This window comes from Bos grunniens, chromosome 8 (genome assembly GCF_055505025.1).
Source record: "Bos grunniens cultivar Pamir isolate PY7600 chromosome 8, Bosgru_T2T1.0, whole genome shotgun sequence".
NCBI lineage: Eukaryota > Metazoa > Chordata > Mammalia > Artiodactyla > Bovidae > Bos > Bos grunniens.
Window position 1 is genome coordinate 23,316,022 of NC_141172.1, and position 27,981 is coordinate 23,344,002.

A 27,981-nucleotide genomic window follows, 5' to 3' on the forward strand; every position below is an offset into this window, starting at 1 on the left:
TGAGTCCAAATTTTATACAGTGGCCCTGAATCCTCCCCCAGCAAAAGCATATCCCAATACTTGCCATCTAAGGAGCCTGGTTACCCCAAGACATAGGCAAAATCATGCCCTGCTAAGCTGCTGCTAAGTCACTCCAGTTGTGTCCAACTCTGTGCGACCCCATAGATGGCAGCCCACCAGGCTCCTCCGTCCCTGGGATTCTCCAGGCAAGAACACTGGAGTGGGTTGCCATTTCCTTCTCCAATGCATGAAAGTGAAAAGTGAAAGTAAAGTCGCTCAGTCGTGCCCGACTCTTAGCGACCCCATGGACCGCAGCCCACCAGGCTCCTCCATCCATGGGATTTTCCAGGCAAGAGTACTGGAGTGGGGTGTCATTGCCTTCAGTTCAAAACCATCTCACCAGCAGGAAAAGTCCTAGTTTTTGTGGTAGCCCTAAGCCCCCTGTGACCTGCCTCTCTTCTTTCCTCCCTCCTTCCCCACTCTCTTTTTTCCCCCTCCAATCCTCTCCTCCTCTTTCTCTGCCCTTCTCTCCTTCCTCTCATGTGTCATTCCCTTTGCTGCACTCCTCTGATTGACAAGCAGCTCCTCACAAGTTCCCAGCACCCTCCTGCACCAGGGCCTTTGCACATGTTCTCATCTTTCTCCATCCTGCTTTCCCTTCCTTCAAGTTAACGTACGCATGTTACCTGATGAGAAAGATCTGACTCAGTTGCTGTTTTTGAAAAACAGCAAAATCAAAGCCATGATAATAAAGCAGAGTTCTGGACCTTCCTTGCCTGCCTGTTTATTTGTCCATAAACACAGTGAATATATTTATTTGTTGTTTGTATCCTATCGGACACGACTGAGCAACTGAACTGAACCGAACTGAACTCCTGTCTCTACTCTTACATCTTGGACAGGGCAGGCACTCCTCTATCTCCAGGGCCCAGAGTACGTGGATCCCAATCCCTGTTTGTTGAATGGATTGAATGAGTGCTTGCTTATATAATGTTTCTGCTGAAAAACATATGACTAGCCATGTAGATTATCTTAATCCATGCTCTGTCAAGAGACTCTTTGGATGTGACCCACGAAGTCCTATTCAGTTAGTGGTTGTCTCTGCAGTAGTGAGAAGCAGTCATGTCTCCTTCCGTGTGGAATTTCAAATTTTGATTTACATTTTTTCATCATAACAGCAATTTTATTATCAATAGCAAAGTTTAACAAATAAGTACACTTGATGCCTTAGAAACACAAGAGCAAGGATGATACTGTGTTAGCCTAGGGGGCTTGTAATTGAATTGAAGGATTATTTAACCTCAGGGCACGAGACAGTTTAGAACAGCAGGTCCCCAGGCCTGATGTGTGTTTCTCTTGAGACCATTTTCATGACAAAAATCTTCAGAATCCTGTTATGAGATATCTGAAAATGACACCATACTCTCAGTACGATACCTGCTTTCTTTGCTATTAAAAGACAGACAAGCTTCCCCCACGGTAAATTCACTTCACGTCACACGGCTGGTCTCTGCTGTCACTTTCCAGCCAACACATTTATGTTGCTTTCATTTAAATTGACTGGAAGGGTGTCCTGAGAGCCTTTCCCCTGCGTTTCTGAAGGGACCGTTTTGGTCCCTCATTTTCCTCCCACTAAGATCCTGTGACATCCTGATGGCAGCTCTGCTTTATCAGTCTGACTCGGCAATGCAGGGTGACGTGACTCCCAGGACATCTTGATCATAAAGCCTCGCAAATGAGTAGCCACTATTTATTGTTTCCCTGTCTTCCCTGTACCTTAGATTATAGGTTTTCAAACTTGTTTCTCAGTAACAGCATAACCTTTTGCTCAAAGGGATTCCCACAGGGAAGAATACATATTTTTAATAGTTAAAACTATTAAGAGTTTACTCATATCAGATCCTTTTATCAGTGTGACCAACTCAATTGCTTTCCTATAAACCATCAATGTCAAACATAAAATAAATAAAGACCCACTCAACAAAATGCAACAAAACCAAAAAGTGCCAGGGATTAACCCAAAGAAAATGTTTAAGAACTTTAGTGCAAAAACAGTAGTCATTTCTGAAGAACATGGAAGACGATCTAAATAAATGTTGATATATTATAAAGATATCGCGTTCTCCTCAGATGGAACTCTAAATGCAACTCAATTCTAATTGAAATCCCAAAAATATGTTTATGGAACTTCAGAACTTGACTTTGAAATTTATATAGAATAAGCAGAAAAGGCACTTTTCACGAAGAACAAAAAGGGAAAACACACCCAGCAGAGACCAAGATGTATCACGGAGCAAGAGGTTTTAGGTGCTCTGGTTGAAGGATTTGGGAGGAAGGGGAGGAGGCTGGACCAGAAGCAACCAGGGTCTCCCCAGAGGTGGCCCTCAGGGAGCAGGAAGAAGCTGTGAGCACCTGCCCTGTGGGGTCTGCCAGCTCTGGCTGAAGCACTGGGGGATGGGAGCAGCTTCCTGAAGCGCTAGAATCAGCTGTGATGGAGCAAGGCCCTCATTCCCGAGGTGGTGAAAGCGCACACGTTCACGGAATCGACATCACATCCTGACAAGTGCGGATTAATAAACCCAACAGGGAAGCCCGGCTGGTGCACAGACAGCGCGAGCTGCGCTTGCCAAGTCTTCAGGAACATCATCCTAGGTGTGAACCTGAGGGCAGGGCCATCAGGAAAGGGTCCTTCTGAGAAAGTGACCTTCAAGAGCAGTTCTCAAAGGCAGTGAGGAACCTGGGCGGGCAGACAAGGTGGTGAGGAATCGAGGGCAATGGAAGTGGCTGGAGAAACCCAAGCTATGCGTGGCTGGCCTAACCGAGCCAAGGCTTCTTTGAGATGAGCGGGCGTGTGTGTTTGCCTGCTTGAATGCTCCAGCGGGCTCTCCTGTCCAAGGGCACTTGCAGTGTGTGTGTGTGTCTGTGTATCAGTGTGGCTCTGTTTGGTTGTCTGTGTATATGTGTATATATGTAACTGTGTCTACATGTCTGTGTGTATGTGTGTGTGTCTATGTGTGAGTGTCTATATCTGAGTGTGTGTGTCTGTGTATGCATCTACCATAACTATGTGTGTGTCATTTCAGTGCCAGAAACTAAAGGCCTAAGATGATGTTGAAGAGAAAAAACAAGAGATTGGAACTTTTGAAGTGCTTATTACTCAGTGCCACACACCTGACAGTCACCTCCTGTCATTCTCCAATCAGTGGCTATGGGAAGTATTCTGCTTTACCTCTGAGGAAACTGAGGTTCAGAGAGGTGACATTACTTGCTCATAGTCACCCAGCTCCTAAGTCTGCCTTCAGAGCTTGAACACTTTGCACTCACACAAGACTCTCATCTGTAGCCATGTGTCCATCTCCCATACATACAGCCAGACATCTATTTTGCAAAATCACTTCAGTGCTTCAACATTGATGTGTTAACTTGAAGCTGGCATGAAGATTAAACTTTTACTTGCTTGCTGCGTTTTCTTTTTCTTTCACCCAACGGCAGAACTTATTTCCCCAGCTTCTGTTTTTAAAAATGGCTTCAATATGCACTTTCAAAAATTGTCATTTGATCCTAGAAGAAAGCCATTTTCATGCCTATTTGATTCAAAATGTGGAGACGTTATCCCTGAAAGGCAGTACTGTAACCTTTCTTTTGGTCCCAAATCGTGGATCAGTTTAAATTAGCGAGAAAGATGCTTGCGTGCTGCCTCAGCTGGTGAGTGGACAGGCAACAGGAGTGAAAATCTTCAATGGGAAAGAATAAAATGCAATCTGCTGGCTTTGTTTTTAATAAGATGACAGTCGTTTAAATGCCTGGATAGAGGAAGGCAGGCTGTTAATGCCTCTCATAGCACAAATGCAGGGACAAGTTAAACAGCTCTTCTCTTTGGGGAATAGTAGAGCATTACTCTCAGATTTGAACATCAAAGATGGTCGAAATTGAATCTCTCTTTGTGTTGTACACATTACAAATACATTTCATTTGGGGTATGAAGAGAAAGTGAATGGTCTTCCTGAAATGAATGCTTTTGAGGGTAGAAATAGGCTCTCTCTCTCTGTCTCAGGTTTGCCTTGAAGTCAAGTCCACGAAGGTCTGTGACCAAATTAATGACTTGATGCCATTTGAAAGTAATCGCTGCGCACAGAGGCATCCATTGTTATAGTTTCATCTTTATTCTCTTGAACTTATCACGCGCTCTAGAGATGCAGTTAGAACTCCTTCAAAGGGGGAACCCAGAGTTTCCCAAGATAGCCACGGTGATGATGCATGCCCCCAAAGGTTGGGGCAATCGGTGACGGTGGAAAAGCACTTTAATTTTGTCCGTGATGGCCCATTCCAAAAGCATGTTGATGTAGAAACATCATTCAAAGGAGTTTTCTCTCAAATGAAACGTTAAAGACGTCTCTGCTTTGTTCCATCGATAGCTGGGCCTTGAGTCATGGAGTGCTGGTTGGACGATTTGCATTCGGTTCAGAGACACTTACCCCTGACGGTAGTCAGGTTTCTTGCTAGTGGGTCTCTGGGTCTGGGATTTGCACCATGCTGTGCACTCACCTCTGGGTGTTGTCATACTGTAAAAACAAATCCTCAAGCTGCTGTCAGGGTCCATTTATCTCCTAATCTCATGATAGCAGAGCCACCAAATCTGGCCTCTTCACCTCAGCCATTAAAAAGAATCTCGTGACCCATGTCAAACTGTCCTTTATAGGTTGTCTTGGGGCTCAGTGAGACTGATACACACATGTGCAGGAGCGCACACACACACACTCACATAAAGAGTGATCAGCATTGTGGTTTATATAAATTTAAGGGTCTACAAATTTGTTTCCTGTTTGTGTGTATGGATTCATGTATTCATTCATTCATAAAACACACTCCTATTGCAGGCTGATGTGAGTGGTCACCCCATGTGAGAACATTTCCCTTTACAAGCCCCCACTTTAGGTAAGTCTCTAGGGGAACAGAAGCCAGTGCTTGCCCCAGTCTAGTTAACTTCCTGAAAACCAGCATAAATGTCATTGTTGTATCTGAGTTTTAGCAATGCAGTTGCAACAGCCTCTGTAGCTACTTGTGTGCTGGTAATTTCTCTCTTTGACTTCCCAGACTGGCAGCACTTAATCCCATATGGCCAATAGCAAAGGTAGCTTTGCTTCAACTCTAAGGACTTCAGGCCAGAACCACCATCATTGGCAGGAATTAAAAATTATGGTGAGTCCATCTAATTCCAGAAAACTCTTCATGATAAAAAGTCTCCTCTGGCATTTCTGAAAAAAACTGTACCCAGTTGTTTATTTTCCTTTCCATGCATCCTGTTCCCATTCATAGTACAATAGGTCACACAGAGTTTCCTAACTAGTTGTTGTGTTTCAGTCACTAAGCTGTGACCCTTTTGTGACCTCCCCCCCTTGACTGTAGCCCATCGGGCTCCTCTGTCCATGGGATTTTCCAGGCAAGAATACTGGAGTGGGTTGCCATTTCCTCCTCTAGGGATCTTCCCGACCAAGGAATCAAACCTCCATCTCCTGCATTGGTAGGCAGATTCTTTACCACTGAGCCATCTAGAAAAGGTTACAAATTCTTTTCCTGACCTCAGGACTGTTCCCCATCTTCTTTGTGCTAGGGAGAATTAGAATGTGAGGAGCTGATCCATGGAGCTTAAAGGTAGCATCTTGCAATATGCCCATGTAGACAGGCTGTCTCCCCTGTTGAGTGTGTTCATGTAGGCATCTTCCCACTAGGCTCTTGGGAGAGGGAATACAGTATAGTTGTTCAGCAGACACACTATGGAGTCAGCCACCTTGGTTTGAACCCCAGTTCTGCCACTTACTAGTTGTCTGACCTTGGGTGAGTTATTTAACATCTCTGTAACTCAGCTTCCTATAAATAGGAAAGATAAGAGCGTCTATCTCTTAAGGCTGTTGAGTATATCCAACGGAGAGCTGTTTACAGAGCACACAGAACAGTGCCTGTACATCTGTAGTTGCCAAACTGCTTTCAGTTCTTTTTTGTTTCTTGCAGCTGTCATTTTTCAGGCAGTCCTCAAAGGTTCAGTAGTAATTCATTGAATTATCTTATCTCCTTTTTCACTTAAAAAGAAGTCTCTTCATCATGTACCAGTTTTTAGATCCTGCCATACCTGTCTATAAGATGGAAACTGGTCTTATTGGCAATCTGGCTTTTAGTTGAGCAGAAGTTATCCTGAAGTTGAATAACTATACATTTTATATTTCCAAGTTCTTCTGTTCTTTGTACAATGAGGAGTAAATCAGTGTGACATGGTACTTGACTCATTTCCCTTCAATAACTCCCAGCTTCCTCTGGGGTCTACAGATTTTTGGTAGACTGAAAAAAAAAAAATTCCTCTTTCCAACATATTGGTTAAAAAAATCTGAAAAAGCAATTACTGTACTAATTTTTTAATCCTGGTGAAATGTCCTTAGGCCACTGTTTATGTAGTTAGGACTCATAACCTTCTGCAAGTCCCTGCCTTCTCCTATATCATCAGATCTCTGGTTCACAGCAGGCATTTGTCGTTTAATGTAAGGTGCATAATGGGCTACTTGTGAAACATGTCTTAATCTTCTACATTGTCTTTGCATCCTGGATTTTAAATTCACTCCTATCTTCCCACTTTTTATGGTATTTAAGTAGGAATAATGGTAAATGGATTTCTACTTCAATGAAATTTAGAGGATTGAATAAACATTCTTTGTACTTTGATCCTGTAATTTTTTTCATAATTTGGGGTGATTGTTTCTATTGTGGTAGGGAGCCAAGTATTCAATAAAGTGACATCCTGACCAGAACTGAAGTGTAGACTACAAAATTATAAGAGTAGTTTGAATTACTTCCCTTTCAGTGGCCTTAATTTCCTTTGTCTTCCAGTCTTTTTCCCTCCATTTCATTCTGTTTCCAGATCTTCTTGCCTTCTCATTCTTTTCATCTCTTGCCCTTTTGTCCCTCTTGAATAGCTGAAGTTTGTTTGTCCATTTTATTGCTTTTCCTCCCCTCTTCTAGGACACATTTCTGATATTTTTTGATGCTCAGTGCATTGGAGGGTAGAAACTCAGCTGTGCTGACCCGACGGCTGGGTATAATTTAGCACTGATTCTCTCTGCCTGGCAGACTCTTCTGAATCCAGCCAGGCTGCAGGATGAGATCCAGGAGAACATCCAAATTGTTCTCTAGCCAGCATGCAGCATCCATTCCACTCATCGGTCAGGTTGGGTTTTTTTGTTTTTCATCTCCATTTCCAAGCTATTGCCGCCATCTTGTCTTCTATATGCTGAGCACTCTCCTGATGGCACTTTGGTATGTTGTAAATCCTCCTGAAACTGGTCTTATTGGCCGTCTGGCTTTTAGTTGAGCAAAAGTTATCCTGAAGCAATGAAGAGGATTCCAACAGTTGAGGCTACATGCATTTTCCCTTCGCAGACTTCCTTCCTGCAGAGATATTGAAGACAGAATAGTTGAAACTGTGGAGTTAGAACACTAAAATGGAAGGAGTCATAGGTGTCCATACCAAAGGCAACCAGGCTAAGGAGGATTAACAGAGCACTATTAAATAGAGATTTAATTCAATTCAACAGCATCTGAACACCTACAGAGTGCCAGGAACTCTGCTGGGTGCTCAATTAACAAAATGAGTGTGTTGATTCCTTGCCCTAAATGACAGCAAGTAGGTTAAGGTGCCTTTGATGAGCACACACAGAAGGGTATACTTGAAACAGACACAGTGGAGGGAGTGACTTACACTAGGGATGGGGGGGCATTCGGGAATGCCGCCTGCAGAAGGGAACCTCCAAGTGAGTCACTAGATTAGAAGATCTCATAAGATTCCAACACAAAAAGAGGATGTGAGGGATTTAGAGAGATATGTTCAGTTTGTGTTCTGAAAGCCTTATGCTGGTAACAATGTGAAAGACAGGTGAAAGGTGCCAGGACAAGACAGTAAATGGTAAGAAAGAGAACGAGTAGGTGGTAAGAAACAAGAGTTCAAATAGGACTACTGCAGTAACCTCAGCAAGGCTTCCGACTAAGGCAGGGACAGTAGGAATGGAGCAGAAAAGACAGAACTGAGGCTGTTCGGGGTGGAATTGATAGGGCTTCATGACAGTATTCATGGGCTTCCCTTGTGGCTCAGCTGGTAAAGAATCTGCCTGCAATGCGGGAGACCTGGATTCAATCCCTGGGTTGGGAAGATCCCCTGGAGAAGGGAAAGGCTACCCACTCCAGTGATCTGGCCTGGAGAATTCCACAGACTGTATAGTCCATGGGGTCACAAAGAGTCGGACACGACTGAGCAACTTTCACTTTCATGACTGGTTGGGTTGTGGGTGTGGCCATAGAAGCATCAGCATCACTTAAAGCCCCAGCCTTTGGATCTTAGTCAAATGTAATATAACCAAGCTCACATTTCTGTGAAAGAGAACAGTGGGCTTATCTGTATGTGTCAACTCAAAAAAATCCTTTTAAAAAAAGGATAGGGGAAGAGAATGGAACCTCTTGCCACTTTCAAGACTGAGCAATAAATGTGTGTGTACCCCCCACCCCAAATTTGATAAGACTTAAGAAGAAAGTACCTTTTGCCTGATTTTGTAAACATAATCATTTCATTTACAGAGATGCAAGAATGCAAAGATGTAGATGTCATCAGTGAACATGTTAGCTTCTTAACCCCCTACCTATACAAAAAACTTACCGAGAACATGTTTTAGAAACTTGCTATTAGAAGGACTCAAACAGATTTTTTTAAAAAGAAATAAATTCCAAATGTTGCATAGATGGTATCTAATATTGTATATTCTTTGCTTTCAAACCGTATTCCTTTCACTGTCTTTGACAATGTCATTTTCTCCCTGGAAATGCCAGCTGAAAAGTAAGAGAAGTGAAAAAATATTGACTATTCAGCCAGAATTCTGGATTGATGCCCATGGAGGCAATAATAATGAAAAATGGAATGACTAACCCTGATTTCTTACTATGTGCCAGGCACTGTGCTAAGCATTTTATATACATTAACTCATTCAATTTTCAGCATCATCCTATGAGTATGTTACACTAAAAACTTAACTATATTATAACCTCTTGTATTATAACCATTTTACTGATAAAGATACTGAAAGTTACAGCGGTAAATAATTTGACCCAGGGATAAGGGAAATCATAGCCTGGTTCAAATCAAGGTTTGTTGGACCCCAGAATTCACTTTCTTAACCACTGAATAATACTACTTTGACAAACAGCTGGAATCCCTTTTAAGCTTTCCTTTTGAAAATCAAAACTTATATTATCTCTTTCCCTGAGTTACACATTCTTTAAATAGTGCCAACAGTCTCTATGTATCTGATGTCATTACAAAAGAATGTGACATTTATAGACTTCCTTTGGCATGACATAACTAGTTATTATTTTTTATCATTCTTCTCCTTTGACCTTTTTCTTCTCCAGTATAAACTTGTGCAGAGAATGTTAGAACAAGGCTCTAGTCCTGGATGCCCACTTATTGCGACTATAATAAGTGAGCCTGAATCCACATCACTGCTGGGCTTTGACCCAGTCATAGAATGATAGCTCCTACATACTGAGAATTTCCAGTGTTCCCAGTGTCACATAAACCCCCTTAGAGCAATGCAGTAAGGGAGTACTAGAATTAGCCCCATTTTGCAGATGATGAAACTAAGGCTTTCAAAGGTCATGCAGCTAATAAGTAGTAAACTGTGTATTAGAGCCCACACCTCTTGACTCCAGAAATTATGCTGAGTGCCATAAGATCACCTTGTTCATCTCCGTGGTGATAAGGGCTCCTGATACCAGCTTCACTCTGGTTTTGTGATGATCAGAAGGATACTATGATGGGAGTTCCCTGATTTAGTTGAAGGGAAACTAATAAATGCTTTAAAGTACCTAATAATTAATACCTATCACATACATAATGAATATTATTTGCCAATTATGTGTTAGGTATCTGTAATATTTACCACAACCCTACAAGGCAGCTATTATTGTTCCCATCGTATATGAGTGTGAGAGCTGTGTGTCAAAGAGGTTAGCTAACTTGCCCAAGCTCTCATGGCTGGTGAGTGGCAGAGCCAGTTTTCAAGTCAAAGTCTGTGGGGTCCACAGTACAAATGATGGGGCTGTCATGCTGTATCATTGCATGCTTTTCTCCATCCCTTTGGGAAAAAGGAAGAACATTATGACAAAGTATCAGTGTTTAAAGTTAACTTAGGACTGTTGCGATTTTTAATTACACAATTAAAAGGTCACATAAATGTCCAGGAAATCTTTTTTTTTTTTTAACCACACTGTTTGGGGTTAATTCTCTTGCCTGGGCGGCTCACTGCTTTTCTTTAAAAATCCTTTCCAGAAACCTGCTTGTTCTCTCCTGTTCTCTTCCCCTCCCCAACCTACCTCAGCAGGGAAGGAGCAGAACAGCTCTTCCTGGTCCCATTTTTTTTGTTCGATCATCCAGAGCATGTAAATTACAGTGAAATATGGCCTGAGTCAGCTTCTCACAGGACAGAAATCAGTAACCATTGATATTGCTAAGCAACACCGCAGAGGAGCAAGACTGCAAATTAGGTGACAAATTTATAAGAAGTTGGAGTGTCTGGGGACTCTCTTGGGTGTTTCATTATGAACCATCTGGATGATCCACAGTAATGACCACACATTATTGTTCACTGTTCAAGGATGATAATTCCCATATAATTATATGGCACCTCCCTCTGTGATCCTCACCTGCCTTTCAGAATCTTTCACTGTGTTTTTCACAATCCAGATATTTCCCTGAAAAATAATTGGGAACAGTTACACGTAACGGACAATGTTCATTCCTCTCCTAAATAAGATTTTTTTAAATTACTCTTTTGACTCATGTGGTGGCATAGCTAGATGGCAAGAATGTGCAAAAAAAAAAAAGAGTGTGTTAGTCATGGCATACTAGCATTTCCATTGGCCTGACGTGGACTTAGCCTTGGTGTCCCAGAGAAGCCTGAGGTGATGAGACTCGTAGTCTGCTCCTAAGTCAGAGATAAGCACACGGTGGTACCTACACCAAGGGAGATAGGTAAGCCTCAAGGGAAATGAGGAAGGGAACCAAAGCCTTTGGCTTTTCCAGAAGGGTAGCTGAGCAAGGACCCCTCCCTGGTCTCACTTGTTCATTCATTCACTCATTCACTAATATTTATAGGAAAATTGGACTCACCATCCTGATTTTAAACCAAGCCCAGAGTGGTTTGCTTTTTTTAAATTTGGAATTGGTTACCAACATTTAAGGTACTTCCCTGGTGGCTCAGATGGTAAAAAAAAAAACTGCAGTGTGGGAGACCTAGGTTTGATACCAGGGTCAGGAAGATCCCCTGGAGAAGGGAATGACAACCCATTCCAGTATTCTTGTCTGGAGAATTCCATGGACAGAGGAGCCTGGCAGGCTCCAGTCCATGGGATCACAAAGAGTCAGACACAACTGAACTACTAACACACACACATACACACACACACACTCCAACATTTAAAAGTCAGGAATTTTCACATAAAAGTCCAGATATCTGGCTTCCCTGGAATAATCAGATCTCTTTACACTGTCCCAGCCTTTCCTCATGGAGTGGGAGCTAAGAGGCTGTCACCCCTTTAGGCATTCACTGGCCACTTTTCCATAGTCCCTACCGCTCCCTATGTTGGCCTCGGTCCACTGTCCTCACCCACACACCTGGCCCCTGTGGTTCATGGGTGCTTTATCACTGGGCCAGCTGCTGGGGATCTTTGTGATCCCTAATTTGGCCACCAATGTAGTATCAGTAGTTCTAAGGGACTGGGGCCTCAGAACGATATCAGCCGATTGACATCAACAAGGAAATACATGTAGAAAGTAAGGGAGACCAAAACAAGAACAAAGCAAAACAAGTGTGTCTGGGTTTGCTGGAAGCTTGAAAAGGAAGAGTGAGTTTTTTATGAAGGGGCTGGATTCAGAGGGTGTGAAAATCAGGTGATAAATGTCTAAGAGGCAGTGATGTATGTAAGGACATAAATCCGACTTGACACTCAGTAGCTGAGGGAAGGTTACTTACAAGTTCAGCCTTTTATTTTCATTTGCAAACGTACTGGCTTGCTTCCAAAAGCCTAAGTGAGAGATTTTAATCCCATAGAAGAAAAAGAAGCACTCGTTAGCATAGATTTGCAAGAGCTGAATATGAGAACTCCATAGGACGAAATCACCTCTGTTTACACCTTGTGTATGACATAGATATGTTACCACATGTTGGGTAGAGTGTCCCCAGGCAACTGTGTTCTCAGTTAGGAGGCTCTCAGGGAAGTTTAACACACAAACACTATTCCCCTACAGATTGCTAAGCAGAACTTGTGCAGTGAGTCAGTGCTCTGAAAGCTTTTTTTGAGTGAGAATTTGAATTTGAAGGTTAAAATATTCCTTTTATTCTGACTTGAGTCTGAAGTGAGAATATGGTTGTTTCCTCATTTAACCTCCATCTCTTAAGGGTTTTTTTTTTTTGACTTAAGAAAAGTACTTGCCTTGACAAGAACAATTGTTATAAAGGAGTGATGACCAAAGAAAGCCTTTTAATGGAAAGCAATTAATTTTGGTGGACCGTACAGCCCTTTTCTAGGTAAATCAAACAAAAAGCTTTCAATTGGGCTGACTTAGAAATATCTTTTAGCTCGGAATACATATTGATTTTGACAAAAAATTTTCACACAGGAAGAGAAGAGAAACAAAGTCAACCCAAATCAAGCACTGTAAGGAACTTTAAAAAATTGTATGGATCTACAAATATAAATGTTATGTTTGTAGGGAGTGGATGGGAAATGACAAATACATAACTCCCATACTATTTATTCACAAAACTTCAATAATGAAAATAAATTCACAAATTTAAAAAAAAAAGAAAACACCTTAGACTAAAATGTTAATACTACCAAACATGGTTCTGGAAGTTAGCCAGGGCAGCCTTTCATTAAACTGAAAGTTTTCCTTTTGACATTCTTCCTTGTGTTTAAGGAAAGGCACCTGGGGAAGGAGGGCTGTGGGGTCTTGACTTGCACATTTCAAGTTTTGACACTGACATTGGTGCCCACCCACAGAGATAATGAGAGTCTGATAAGATGTAAAAACAACCTCATGCCGGGCTGAAATAGAGGTTCCCGTTGGAACTTTGGCAGACAAGGAAGAGAGATGTCCATCGGCAGACGAATGGATAAGAAAGCTGTGGTACATATACACAGTGGAATATTACTCAGCCATTAAAAAGAATACATTTGAATCAGTTCTAATGAGGTGGATGAAACTGGAGCCTATTATACAGAGTGAAATAAGTAAGAAAGAAGAACATCAATACAGTATACTAATGCATGTATATGGAATTTAGAAAGATCATAACGATGACCCTATGTGCAAGACAGCAAAAGAGACACACAGATGTACAGAACAGTCTTTTGGACTCTGTGGGGGCGAGGGTGGGATGATTTGAGAGAATAGCATTGTTCAGTTCAGTCCAGTCGCTCTGTCATGTCCGACTCTTTGAGACCCCATGAACTGCAGCATGCCAGGCCTCCCTGTCTATCACCAACTCCCGGAGTTTACCCAAACTCATGTCCATTGAATCAGTGATGCCATCCAACCATCTCATCCTCTGTCATCCCCTTCTCCTCTTGCCCTCAATCTTACCCAACATCGGGGTCTTTTCAAATGAGTCAGCTCTTTGCATCAGGTGGCCAAAGTATTGGAATTTCAGCTTAAACATCAGTCCTTCCAATGAACACCCAGGATTGATCTTTAGGATGGACTGGCTGGATCTCCTTGCAGGCCAAGGGACTCTTAAGAGTCTTCTCCAACACCACAGTTAAAAATCATCAATTCTTCTGCACTCAGCTTTCTTTATAGTCCAACTCTAACATCCATACATGACTACTGGAAAAATTATGGTCCGCCTTGACTAGACAGACCTTTGTTGACATTATGTATATTATCATATGTGAAACAGATCGCCAGTCCAGGTTCGATGCATGAGACAGGGTGCTCAGGGCTGGTGCACTGGGATGACCCTGAGGGATGGGATAGGGAGGGAGGTGGGAGGGGGGTTCAGGATGGGGAATACATCTACACCCATGGCTGATTCATGTCAATATATGGCAAAAACCACTACAATATTGTAAAGTAATTAGCCTCCAATTAAAATAAATAATTTTTTTTAAAAATCAAGTAATGGATTAACTATCAAGTGTCTGAAACATTTTCCTTTAAGCACCAAATTTAACATTCACTTTAACATAGGCATTTTTTTCTAAAATTGATGGCAGTATTCTGTGCCTTTATGGAAAGAATTTCTTAATGGAAATTATTTTTAATGCTTAAGGATATGATGATGAATGTTATTGCATTCTTTTAAATATAAAATCTTTAAAATTACTGAAGTACATAAAATTATCTACTTCTACACTTAAAGGTCCTAATTTGCAATTTTTGTACTAGTTTTTCAGAATCTCTGGCATCTTGTTCACTGAAACGATACCAAAGTAACTTTCTTTTGTAATTGAGAATTAGTATCTAGCAGTTATTAATACTACATAAGCCTTGCTTCAGAAAAGTTGGGTTTGAGTATAGGGTATATCATGGAACTCGGTTAAATCAATAACCTGATGATCCCTCAGTTGTGACAATAAGATCTAACCATACTCTAGGTTAATTAAAATAGAGGTTTAATTAAAATAGAGCATGCGGAGCTGCTTGAGTACTAATAAACAGTCAATAAATGCAAAAAAGGAAGAGAGGTACCAATTATTAAGGATACCTGTGCCACGTGACACAAAGTGCATTATAGATATGTTCTTATCTGATCCTCCAAAAACCCTCCTGAAAATAGGTATTTATTGTTCTTGTCCCTATTTTACTGAAGAAGAGACTAAGGTGCAGAGAAGATCACCAGCTCATAAGTCATAGAACCAAGCTTTGAATTAGCTATCTTAACTGTCTCAGAAGCCCTCTGTTTTTTTAGTTTATTTTACTGAGGTATAGTTGATTTACAGCGTTGTGTCAGTTTTACTGTACAGCAACATAATTCAGTTACCCATATATAAATTATTTTTCATATTCTTTTCCACTATGGTTTATCACAGGATATTGAGTATAGTCCCCTGTGCTATACACATAGGACCTTGTTGTTTATCCATTCTAGGTATAATAGCTTGCATCTGCTAATCCCAAACTACCCTTCCCCAACCCCCCTTAACCTTGATAGTGATATTATGGGATCAGCAGTCCAGAAGCCTTAAGTATCAGTGTCTGCCGTCCTGACTTCAGCAAGTCCAGGGAAGTTCAACAAACCAAAGTACTGTTATTTGGGAGCTGTGCATTTATATGCTTTGATTAAGAAATATAAGGAGCGCATGTGATACACAAAAAGCACTGTTCTAGTTGGGAGGGATCCAAAGAGGAATACAGTCTCAGTCTCCAAGATATGGACATCCTAACTGGAGAGACAGACTTTGCAAATATTACAGGGAAGGGTGCATAGGTCCCAAGCTGGAACATTGGTGATCAGAAGGATGAAGGGTCTGCTTTTCACATCCTGTTCCCATGGTTATGGTCCATGTTTTGACATTCTTCGCAGATTTGAGAGTAGAAGAGGAGGATGATGAAGAAATTTCTTTTAAATTCTAGCTCAAAGGGAAGAATATCTTTTATTGTTGGATACCGATTAGCTATTTTAAACTTCTGTAAATACTGTTGAGTTAGTTTCAACAAACCTGTGTAAAATAGCAAGTTTTCTTAAGTGTTCTGCTCCATATGCCATGGGTTCTCTTTCACTCTTCTTGGTGATGCTTGCAATAATGAAGCTGCTTATTATTGATTGCTTAGTGGGTATTATTATCTCACCTACTCTTCACCACAGCTTTGTGAGATAGATATTAATACAAGCATGCCCTTTTATAGCTGAGGACACCAAGACTCAGAAAGGCAAAGCAATTTGCTCAAAGTCACACAGCTAAAAAGTGGCAGATCTTGGGTTCAAACCTGGACCCTGGCTTCAAAGCCTGTGTTCTTAACTTCTTTTAGCTACTGAAAATAATCCTTTCCTGGATGTGATGTAATCTGATATCTGCATACTTCCGTAATAGGTATTAGACAACTTTACCAAGGAACTAATCTCTGTGTTAAGAAAATCTAAAATCTAAATTTTAGATCTACAAACTCAGTGTCAAAAATAAAGCAGCTCTTTGATTTAAGAAAACACACAAGTTATTTTTTCCATCAACCAACACTTAATGAATGTTGCTTTCACTGATTTCTCTACCTCTGCTCTTTATTCTAACAAAATGAATTCAGCATAGATTTTTCTGTTGACTTTCTGTTTTATATGTCAGAATTTTGAGGCCTGGAAGGTGCTGCTCCTATCTGGGGAAATTTGTTGAGAAAGGGGTTGAGAATGCCAGAGGTTCCAAAAGTGGAACTGAGAAGGTCAATGTTGGAAGGAGAAATCTGTGTCCATGCCCTTTTTAAGAAAGGAAGAAATTAGGGGCCAAAAAGCACTAGTTCTTAGTTGCAGATCTGTTGAGACGGAAGATCTTTTCCTTGACTTATCAACCAAGATGGCAGACAAGAATTCAGAGGTACGTTAAAGCCAGGTGATGACCTTGCTGGAAGGCCTGAGAGGCAGTGGGCAGAGGAATATCAGTAGATTCAGGCTCTCCTAGAGCCCCAGGAGCTTGGACGCCCATGGATCCACCTGCCCAAATGGTGAGCAATCATGCCATGTTAGGCAGCTGATCAGCTCATAGGCTCGTCTCAAACACCAGCCACTGGGTTCCAGACTTTTTCTTAGAGAAATCTTATAGAGAAGAGGCACTGGATGGTAATCAGGATGATCTTCACTACTGATTCATCCCTTTTCCTCGTGCTCAGTTGACATAATGGAAGTTATTCAATGGTATTAAACAGCCCCCTCTTGATCCCCCTCCCTCCTCCCTCCTATCCCAAGAAATTCAGCTTGGATTGGGACCACTTTGAATCCTAATCCAATGGTGCTAAAGTTGCCGTGGCTACTGTCCATGGGGAGTGTGCTGACGGGAGCCCATTGCCGCTTGCAGGTGAGTTTTCATTCATGCCTCTCAGGCCGCTTTCCATGAGGTGTCCATGGGCTGTGGGACGCTAGCTGGGTGCAAATGTGCTCCAACTTATGGATGCGCGCTAGTCACATGTCGCACCCCTCTTCCTGCACCTTCTGAGCCCCTGGTTCAAGGAAGGGAGGCGCTGGCTGTTGGAGATACTGTCCCACCAGCCCCAGGAGACCACCCTGACCATTTGGAAGAACTGAGGTGCAGAGTTCACTGTCTCACTATCCCATTGAGGTCAATGATAAAAACTCTATTCCAACAGGCTGGTTTGTGTACCTTTTTTTAAGTAAGCACCAAACATGATTCTCTTCACTTGGGCAAATACTGTTTCCTTGCCCACCTTCTTCACTGTGCTTCAAGTCACTCCATCACCTGTTGTCATTCAGCCTTTCACTGCTCTGATTCCTTCTCTTCCACCACCTTTAGCCTCCTTTTTGGTATATCCTGTCCAGGTCTTGTCCCCCTGCCCCAGTCCTCATCTAAGGAAGTAGCTAAGGAACAATCTAGGAATCGCCACAGCAGCAAGAATGTGTGAGTTTTGTCAGCCACCCCTGGATCCAGTTTTGACCATGTTGGTATTAATTTAATAAATTAATCAAAGAATATGATTGTATGTGTTTATACCTGGCTCCATGAGAGAGGAGGTAAAGACTTAATCACATCTGTCTCTAGCAGATGTTTGAAAGTTTGGGACTGATACATGAAGACCGGTGTGTGTGTGTACAGAGAGGTAGCATCTCAAAAGGCAAAAATGCAGTAGTGTATCTCCACTGTGTAGAAATATGGTTTCGACCCAACTTTGCAAACATGAACTCCACATTCTGTTTCCTTGGCAAAGAAAGAGAATGCCAGCTGCTTATTCGCCTGCTTTACCTCAGGGAAAGAGTGGAGGTTACAAAAAAATTAGTTGGCTGGTATAATTCATCAGCTTACTGCAGGATTATACATACACATCACACCACTCACACACAAGGCACAGATTATGTGTAAAGCCACCATGAACATGTGTTTAATATTTACGAAGGAATTTAGATCACCTTAAAATCCCAGACTTTGGCAGTATCACTTGTATAATAGACTACTGTTCTTAAAATGGCAGGAAAAAAAATGTTTTTTTAACTGAAGGCAATCCCTAGAAGTCAATTTTTTTAAAAGCCTTCTTGTTTGGATGCAAAATTCAATTTCTTATTGAAGCACTTGCATCCTTTGTCATGGGTCTAACAAAATCCAGAATAGTTAGGCTTTTGCAGAAACGTAAAAATGAGGTGATTTTTCTCCCCAAGGCATAATTTTGTATTAGTGTGTTAAAATAGCTTTAGGTAAAATTTTAGGCACATGGAAAAAGAATGTGTATAATATATACTATAAGGAGAAGAATATTTATTATTGTGTTTTAAACTAGAGCCTTATCTTGTACACAGAACCCATCAGTTATTAGTCCATTCATATGGGAGTTTTTAGCAGCCCACCAAGTTAATGAGCCATGGAAGCATTCCACAGAATCACAGGAGTATCTCACATCTCATTAATATCTCTTAAGTTTATTGGGAGAGTGTTGTGATGACCAGGAAAATATTTTTAACCTGCTCAAAATGTTGCTTCAAACAATCTGGAATTTTCAGATGGACAGGAATGAAAGTTTCTGTTTTAGAACTGAAGGAAGAAAACAGAAATGGTGTGTCCCCACCTCTTCTGTCCCCCTCCCCAAGATGCCGCTTCTACCAGCTGACTCAGACGAGCTTGCTTTCGGCCAGCAGTTTCCATCGCAGCCAAGGCCTTTCCTGAGCTGCATCCGGGAGGTTGCCTCCTGGCCCCTGCAGGCTACGCGGCAGCAGGTGATGCCCTGAGCATGGAGTTGTGGCTGCTCTGGGCCACCTGCCCTTCCCTGGGAGCATGCCTCCCACTTCCTCCCGAAGTCTTTTGCACCTTTCCCAGCCCTTCCAAGCATGTTGCACCCATGGTATTCAGTGCTTTTTGCCTGTAATATGAGATTAGAAATGAAAGGGAAGTTTAGAACATGGTTTTTCATTTGGGGTTTTTCCCAGGTAGCCTTCCTTCCTTATTAACCTCTAGAAAGTAGTTCTGTTGGAGAAAAGCTATGAAATGAACTTCTGGGACTGCTGTTTCCTGGCAAGGAGTGCCAGCATCTACACACCCCAGTGGGTCTCTACAAACCTCGGAAGGGTCTCTGGTCCAGCCCTTCCTCTTGGCATATCATCTCTAAAAATGACAGGGCAAGGCTGGACCTGCCGTGAAGATATCTTCGCCAAGTGTTCTGTTTCATCAGATGTTAAAATAACTGTGTCCTGTTCTGTAATGCAGGGCACGTCCTACCCCTAGTGGAATAATATATTTTAAGTGATTTCTGAAAATGGGCCGTGAAAGCCGTCTGCCACATGGCCCATGTTTGCACATCTCTATATAGTTACGATTGCGGAATTTGACAGTATAACTCTGAATCTGATTAATTAAGAATGTGTAAAAAACAAAGTTCTTGCATTACAGCTCGTTCCTTATCTTTGTGTCTTTTACTGTGATGTTGTAGAACTTGGATCATATGGAAAACTAAAATATTATGACACAATGACTGAAGAAGGTAAGAATGATTTTAGAATTGTATTCATTGGCTTTTTTTTTTTTAATTTATGGTGTCTGTGGCTTGCCCATTTTTTTAGTCTTTATTTTCCCCCTCTTTGCATGACTTCAGTGACATTGTGTGATTTATAATTCTTTCTGCATTTTCGTCTAGTTGCTGCCATTGTGTTGATTTGGAATTGGAGACATGCAATACCATGGGTGATCATGTTACTCCATTCAAACGATCCAAACCATCTCAGTCGTGTAACACACTCAGTGAAATGGTGTCAGCAATGTAAACACAAGCCCACACCCATTGGATCACCGTTAGTTCCTCCACATGCTTACAACATAGAAAAATACATCAGACCGACACTTCCTTTTAATATGCCCCTAATTTGGGGGTGGGGGGAGATATGTATCTTCTGGTGATATTCTGATTTATGCAAAGGAATGAGCAATCTAAAGGAATCCCTAGATTCAAAATGGAGACCTGTTTCTGATGCAGAGGACTGTAGGCCCCTGTCCTTTTCTCCCACAACCCATGCTAACTCATCTGAGAGAGGCCAGGGTCATTGTTCCAGCCAGTGGGGCTGTATATATTGGAGTTCACACCGTGTGAGATTGGACATATTGTTTTGAGCATTTCCCCTGAGTAAATGAAGTCTGGCAGAGATTTATTTTTCAGTGCATCTACAATTCCAGACACTGTCCCAGGGCACAGTCTTCCCCAAGTCAGTGACTTTTCTGAAATAAGTGCACCGTGGAACAGCAACTTAAAATTTTTGCATTCTGGTAAAAGGAGTTGTCCTCTTGTCCTAATCCCACACATACCTCTACTTTTTGACTAATAAATGATATTTGTAAGTTATGAAAACATTTGGAGTTTTCACATGCTTTTTTCACTGATACTGACAAGAGAGCTAAAGGTACCCTAGGAAGGGGATCAGTTCATTTTGTCCTTCAACATGAGAGAAACTCCCCAGAGTGTTGCATATCTTGTTTTCAGCTTCTAGTATTTCTGAGTTGCCTTAGTTTGCCAAAGGTCTCCTAGTTGCTCTGCATGCAGGAGGCAGAATGTCAGACAGCCCTCGATAAGAGGAAGGCCCTTCTCAGCCCCTCCCCACTCTGGCTTCTGCAAAGCTCTGGGGTCCTTCTTTACTTTTATCTCTGTGCTGTCAGTTAACCATGGTGGTGTTTTCTAAAGCAGCGGGCCACAGTTAGAATCTCAGACTGGGCTCTACTCTAACCCAAGGCCCTCCCAACAACGTGGGGGAAGTGCAGATCCTTGGGCAGAAAGCCCTAAAGGCAGAAAGCTACCTACCAGCGTATCCTACCACCATGGGGACAGAAAGAGTAGTCCCTGCCTTAAAGGAAGGCTCCTGTCCCAGCTGTTATTTTCAGTCCATGTCTTCACACCACTTTGATTTTGCTTGATGATTGGCTTGGGAAGCCAAAACTTTGGGGCTCACTGACTTTATAATTTAATTGCTTTTCCAGGCATCTCACAGCCCTCAGTCTAAACTTCATAGCTTGAGTGGCCAGTGGGTTTGCTACCTTCTACCTGAGTAGTCACAACCCCTCACTCTTTCTCATCCCTCCATCCTGTCCTCTGCCTTCCGCCCTTAGCTGCTTCTGGCTTCTTGTTGCTTCTATTGACCTGTTTCTCCCTTACCCTTCCTTTCCTTCCTCTTCCCACATCTATGGGAGCAAATTGCCATTGGAGCGCTCCCTTTCTCTTCTTCCCCACACCAGAAAATTCAACATCACATGAAGATGCAAAAGTGCCGCTTCTGATCTGATGATACCAATTGATATCGAACAGCCGGGCTTTCTAAGCAGGCAAACAGAGTCAAAATAATGTCTAGCATGAGAAGCATGACCGGCCCATAGCAAAACTGTAAAATTGTGTTTGGGGACCTTCCTGGGTCACCTTTAAGATTCCTTATCCTTCCCTGGACTGCCCATCCCTTCATGCATATCCCTTTGTGTCCCATTCTTAGCTGAAAATTCATCCCAGTTACAGTGATAGCTAAAGGTAGCTAAGGGAGCATTTTTAAAGTAAATTCTATGAAATATTACTATCAGATCATGTCATTAGGGATTTTGCAGCCATCCGGGGGAAAAAAAGAAAGCAAGCTTGATTTTGTTATTAAGTAAGCGGGAGAGCTTCTGAATTAAGCTAAATAGATTTCTTTACCATGTGACTTGTCAGAGCCTTCCTTCCATGTGCACCTGCGCACTGTAGCATATAATAATAAATCGTATAGAGGGATGGAGGCTTCCCTGGTGGCTCAGTGGTAAAGGATCCGCCTGCAACGCAGGAGTCATGGGTTCAATCCCTGAGTCAGGAAGATCCCCTGGAGAAGGAAATGGCCACCCATTTCCGTATTCTTGCCTGGAGAACTCCATGGACAGAGGAGCCTGGCAGGGTACAGTCCATAAGGTCAGAAAGAGTCGGACACGACTGAAGCAAGTTAGCATGCATGCAGAGGGATAGAGTTTGCCGTATTGCCCAGACTTTTTTGGTCAGAGAAACCATTCTTCCATGGAGCCTCTTGTGGGACTCTTTTAGAAATGCTGGTTAAGGCATTATCCTTTATCTAGAATAGTAACCTTTGAAAGACTCACAAGTTTTCCAAACACATAGCAATCCCTCTCAGGCACTCATGGAAAGGATGACTGGAGCAGCGGGTGGGGGCGGGGTGGGTCTCCATCCAGTCACCTCATATTACACCCTTTTGGCAGCTGCCTCCACGACAAGCCAGCCTGGCTTAAACCTAATTCTGGGATTCCATCTAAAAGACTCAAGGCCAGTTCAGTAACCTCAGACCTGGCAACAGCCATGCATGACTTTCAAATTCCTCCTCTCACTGAAAATAATAATAATAACTGTGACTTATAGCATCTCCATGTTACACAACTTAAGGAAGTATGATAAAGATGAAGATGTTATGGGCAATAGGGGACTAGTTTAGCCTTCAAGAAATAGCGCTCTCCATTTGAGCATTTCTTTTCACAATTTTAGAAATGTGACTAGCCCTTGACACGGCTTTATTATACTTGCCCATGTGACCAGTCATTATTTGTAACTGTTTCTGGAGATTTCTCTGGATGTTGTGTGAAGTAAGCTACTTGCAATGAGGCCTGCTTTTTTTCCCTAAAGTGGATTAAGTGGAAAGATGAATTACATATGCCACCCCCATCCTAAGAAAAATTGCGTGATGATCTACTAAGTATAGAGAATTGTCTTGCACATATTCAGTCTGTTATTTTAAGCACCTGCTTTATGCAAGTTATTCTGCTAGGTCTTCGTTGAAGTACAAGATTAAAAGGTGGACAGTTTGCCCCCATGGAACTTACAGATGGGGGAGAAATAAAACACTGAGTTTTAATAATCACTGAGGCACCAGGAAGAGAGTGGTAAGTCCCATAGGTATTCAGAAAAAAGATAACAGGCTACAGGAAGGGGAAAGATTGCTTTCAAGGGTGGGGGATGGGGAAGGAGAGGATTTTGTGAAGGTGGTCTTTGACCTGGGCCCTAAAAGATCAGTAAATATGGGTTACATTGGGGTAGGAAGACTGGTTCCCACCAGGCCCACCAGGCTGAGGGATGAAAGAAGGGGTCACACCAAGCCTTACTGAGTGCCCCCCACCCGCCAGGCACAATGCTCTGAGGGTAATATATTAATATATATTAAATTTATATATATTAATTTAATCCTGTTAATGATCACAAGGTCGATTTTACTGATGATGAGAAAACCAAAGCCCAAACAAGTATTCTGTTAGATGTGGGAACTTTAAGATTCAGAGAAGCAAAGTGATTGGCTCTGGAACTCAGAGGTAGTAAGTTGCAATGTGGAACCTGAACTCAGGACCACTCACCGCCTTCTCAGCTCCACTGCGGTTGCTTGGCGAGGTGGTATAAGGAACTGGACAGTGCAGATTGGCTGCAGTGTAGGAGTAGGAAGAAAGGCTTGATGGAGACCAGATCATGGAAAAGTTGAACCACAGACTAAGGAATGACAGTTATTGACTGAAACATGGCCTCTGTACTTGATTACTAGACATTTAAAATTTTATTTTAGTAAAACGATCTGTGGCTTCCCTGGTGGTCCAGTGGCTAATGCTCCACCCTCTGGGCAGAAGGCCAGGGTTTGATCCCTAGTCAGGGATCTAGATCCCACATGCTACAGCTAAGAGTTTGTATGCTGCAACCAAAGATCCTGCATGCTGCAACTAAATTTTAATATTTAAAAATTTTAAACTTTAATATTTTAAATTTAAATATTAAATTTAATGTTTTTAAATATTTTTTTAACTGCTTACTCTCAGACACTGGAAAAAATTGAAACATTTTTTGTAAAGTTTGCCCCTCCCCTCAGAGCCCAATTCCTCCCTCCCTTGTCTCAGGTGCCCAGAACCTAAATCAGAACAGCTGCCTGGGCCACACCCAACTTCCTCTCCTACCCTGAACCAGCAGAATTGTATCCACTCACTCATTCATTTCCTCCCTGGAGAAGGAAGTGGCAACCCATTCTTGTATTCTTGCCTGGAGAATTCCATGGACAGAAGAGCCTGGCAGGCTATAGTCCCTATGGTCACAAAGAGTTGGACACAACTGAGCAACTAGACAACAGCATTCATTCTCTAACGTATTTGTTCAGCAACACCCATTCTGGACCAGGCATTAGACTGAGTACAGGGCTCGTGGAGATTAAAGATAGCTCTACTCCTAAAGAATTCACACTCCAGTGGGGAACACAGGCAGCAAGATGAGTAACATGGTGGGCAAACCCAAGGTGCCAAGGAGCCCAGTGGAAATGAGGACGGGATTCTCAAAAGAGGCCATGTCTCCACTCCCTCATTCCTGCTTCCCAAGGTGATGGCTCGCCTACCCTACCAACCACCTGATACTAATGTGTTCACTTGATAATAGCTGAGCATCTGCTCTGAATGAATCATGTTCCTAGACTTGATCTGTAACAAGATGTTTCCAGAGATTCAAGCAAGTGGCTCCAGGGACAGTCTTTTAGTGACCTCAGTTCCCCCTACGTGGGCAGCCATTCCTTTATCTCTTCATGGGATGATACTTAATATTCTTGGAAGGGCAATCTCCAGTTTTTACTTAAGGTAAATAACCCATAGTTTAACAGATAAACATATTCTACAGCACAGGGAAGTGTATTCAGTATCTTATAATAACCTATAATGGAAAAGAATCTGAAAAAGAATACACATATACATATATATATATTCATATATATATAACTGAATCATTTTGCTATATACCTGAAACTAACACAACATTGTAAATCAGCTATACTTGAGTTTAAAAATAAATCAGTAACCCATAGTTTATTTCTCATCTACAGATAACCCAAATTCATACCATTATCACTCTGGAAAATCCTCAATAAATTGAACTTGGCTTCCTTTTAAATGAAAATGTAAAAAGTTAGTTCAAAAGAAAGCTTGTGTGATGGAACCGAGGAATTCAAAGAGATGCCTTTCCACCAATGGCAGTATACACAACTACTCATCTCTGCTCTTTGGAGATAAACATTCATAAAGACATGCAGATAAGTAGGTAAACAGAACTCATGACTAAGGACACTTTGCAAATATGCAATGTATTATGTTAAACTCATTGGCATTTAACAGAAGCCATGTCTAGAAAAATAATTTCCCCACTATTTAAAAAGTCAATCTTTGTTCATTTGTATAAATGAACAAAGACAAGTTTGTTTTAATATCAAGGGTAAGAATAATAATGATCTTTTCCTTATTGAAATTAAGGCTAGTTTCATGGCAACCAATAACCCCTTTACTAAGCTAAGAAACTAATAATGTCTTATATGAATCATGGGTTCCTCAGTTAGTCGTGTGGCTGAGTTTTGAAAATTTCAAAGAAACAGAAGCACCCGAAGATTACATAGTCTAGCCAGTTATTTTACATTCATAACTACAGTGAAATATTTCTGATGGCTCAGAATGTAAAGAATCTGCCCAGGAGACCTGGGTTCAGTCCCTCGATTGGGAAGATCCTCTGGAGAAGGGAATGGCAAACCACTCCAGTATTCTTGCATGGAGAATTCTATAGATGGATAAGCCTGGTGGGCTGCAGTCCATGGGGTTACAAAGAGTCAGACACGACTGAGCAACTAACACTTTAGCACAGATTCCAGTTCTTTTTCAAAAAGAAATTGAATTTTGTAATACTGTTCATTGGTATTTTCCATTGCCCAAAAGATATCCTCTGAAAATGTAATCCTAAAATGGGTACTTGGTGCTATCTGTGGCCTTCACATTATATTTTAATCCTGGCTTTGAACTGGTGAGACTGTGTTATATACTCTGATATATTAAGCAGGATAGGTTCAACTCTAGCAGAAAATCCAAATTAACAGGACTTAAGTCAGATAGAAGTGTATCTTTCATGAGTAAAAGAGGTCCAGAGGCAAGCTGTACATGGCTGATATGGAAGCTTCACAATAATCCAAGACCCAAACTCCTTCATCCTTCTGCTCCACCATCTTAATATATGACTTTCAACCTCAAGGGCACCTCATGTCCAAGGTGGCTGCCGCTACAGCTCCACCATCACATCTGTGTTTCAAGAAGTCTTGTGCGTGCTCAGTTGTGTCCGACTCCTTGCGACCCCATGGACTATAGCCTGCCAGGTGCCACTGCACTGTCCATGGAATTTTCCAGGCAAGAATACTGGACTGGGTTACCATTTCCTACTCCCAAAATTATTTTCCCCAGCTATTTTGTCTTCTTTTTAAGGAGGCTTCCTTTTAGACCTTCCAAGTAAAATCTGTACAAAACTCCACTACTTTCCTACATCTAGTTCAAGGATGGAGAAGGAAATGGCAACCCACTCCAGTATTCTTGCCTGGAGAATCCTAGGGACAGAGGAACCTGGTGGGCTGCCATCTATGGGGTCGCACAGAGTCGGACACGATTAAAGCGACTTAGCAGCAGCAGCAGCAGTTCAAGGAAGCTTGGAAATGTAGTATGTCAAGCTGGGTGACTTACTGTCCCCAATAATTTAGATGGTATGTCACTAGGAAATGAAAAAGGAAGATATTAATAGGCAACTTGCAATCTCTCCATAACAGAGAAACATTGCTTTCATAAAACTGTGTGCTGATGGGGAGGACTGAGACCAGAGTAAGCTCTGGAGTGAGATTGAGAACTCATGCTAATATAGTCAAAGGTCTGTCTAGTCAATGCTATGGTTTTTCCAGTAGTCATGTAGGGATGTGAGCATTGGACCATAAAGAAGGCCAAATGCCAAAGAATTGATGCTTTCAAACTGTGGTGCTGGAGAAAACTCTTGAGAGTCCCTTGGACTGCAAGGAGATCAAACCAGTCAATCCTAAAGGAAATCAACCCTGAAAACTCATTGGAAGGACTGATGCTGAAGCTCCAATACTTTGGCCTCCTGATGCAAAGGACTGACTCATTGGCAAAGACCCTGATGCTGGAAAAGATTGAGGGCAGGAGGAGAAGGGGGTGACAGAGGATAAGATGGTTGGATGACATCATGGACTCAATGGACATGAGTTTGAGCAAACTCTGGGAGATGGTGAAGGACATGGAAGCCTGCGTAGCGCGGTTCATGGGATCACAAGAAGTCAGACACGACTGAATGACTGAACAACAACAATTGGAGATATGGATAAAGTGGATTTGGAGTCTGGAGCTTAGGGGAAAAGTTAGGGTTACAGATGTAAATTTGAAAGTCATAGACTATAAGTCATTTAAAGCTATAGAACTAAATAAGAATACCTAGCTAATCAGTAGAAAAGAGGAGGCCAAGGACTGAGCCCTGGGAACTCTAAGTGTAGCGTTTGGGAAGAGGGGAGAATGCACAGCAAAGGAGACTGGGGTAGGCAGAGGATGGGGAGAGAATAGCATCCCAGAAACCAGGTGAAGAACTTGTTCTAAAGGAGGGCTGTAAAAAGGTGATGGCATTAATGAATTGACAGATGAGATCAAAGAACTGCAGCCATGAAATTAAAAGATGCTTACTCCTTGGAAGAAAAGTTATGACCAACCTAGATAGCATATTGAAAAGCAGAGACATTACTTTGCCAACAAAGGTCTGTCTAGTCAAGGCTATGGTTTTTCCAGTGGTCATGTATGGATGTGAGAGTTGGACTGTGAAGAAAGCTGAGTGCCGAAGAATTGATGCTTTTGAACTGTGGTGTTGGAGAAGACTCCTGAGAGTCCCTTGGACTGCAAGGAGATCCGACCAGTCCATTCTGAAGG

At 42.0% G+C, this 27,981-nt stretch overlaps 1 protein-coding gene across 5 annotated transcripts in view; it reads left to right on the plus strand.

The window, feature by feature from the left end:
- The window catches only part of SLC24A2 (solute carrier family 24 member 2), a 292,853-nt gene that overhangs the window by 197,500 nt on the left and 67,372 nt on the right, over positions 1–27,981 (plus strand). For 3 of the 5 annotated variants that reach the window (XM_086414937.1, XM_086414939.1, XM_086414938.1), the window contains one exon: positions 19,667–19,717. The exons of the other annotated variants lie outside the window; for them this stretch is intronic. In XM_086414937.1, coding sequence (XP_086271063.1) covers positions 19,667–19,717 — 51 coding nt within the window. The remainder of the gene's footprint in view (positions 1–19,666; positions 19,718–27,981) is intronic. 5 annotated transcript variants of the gene reach the window in all.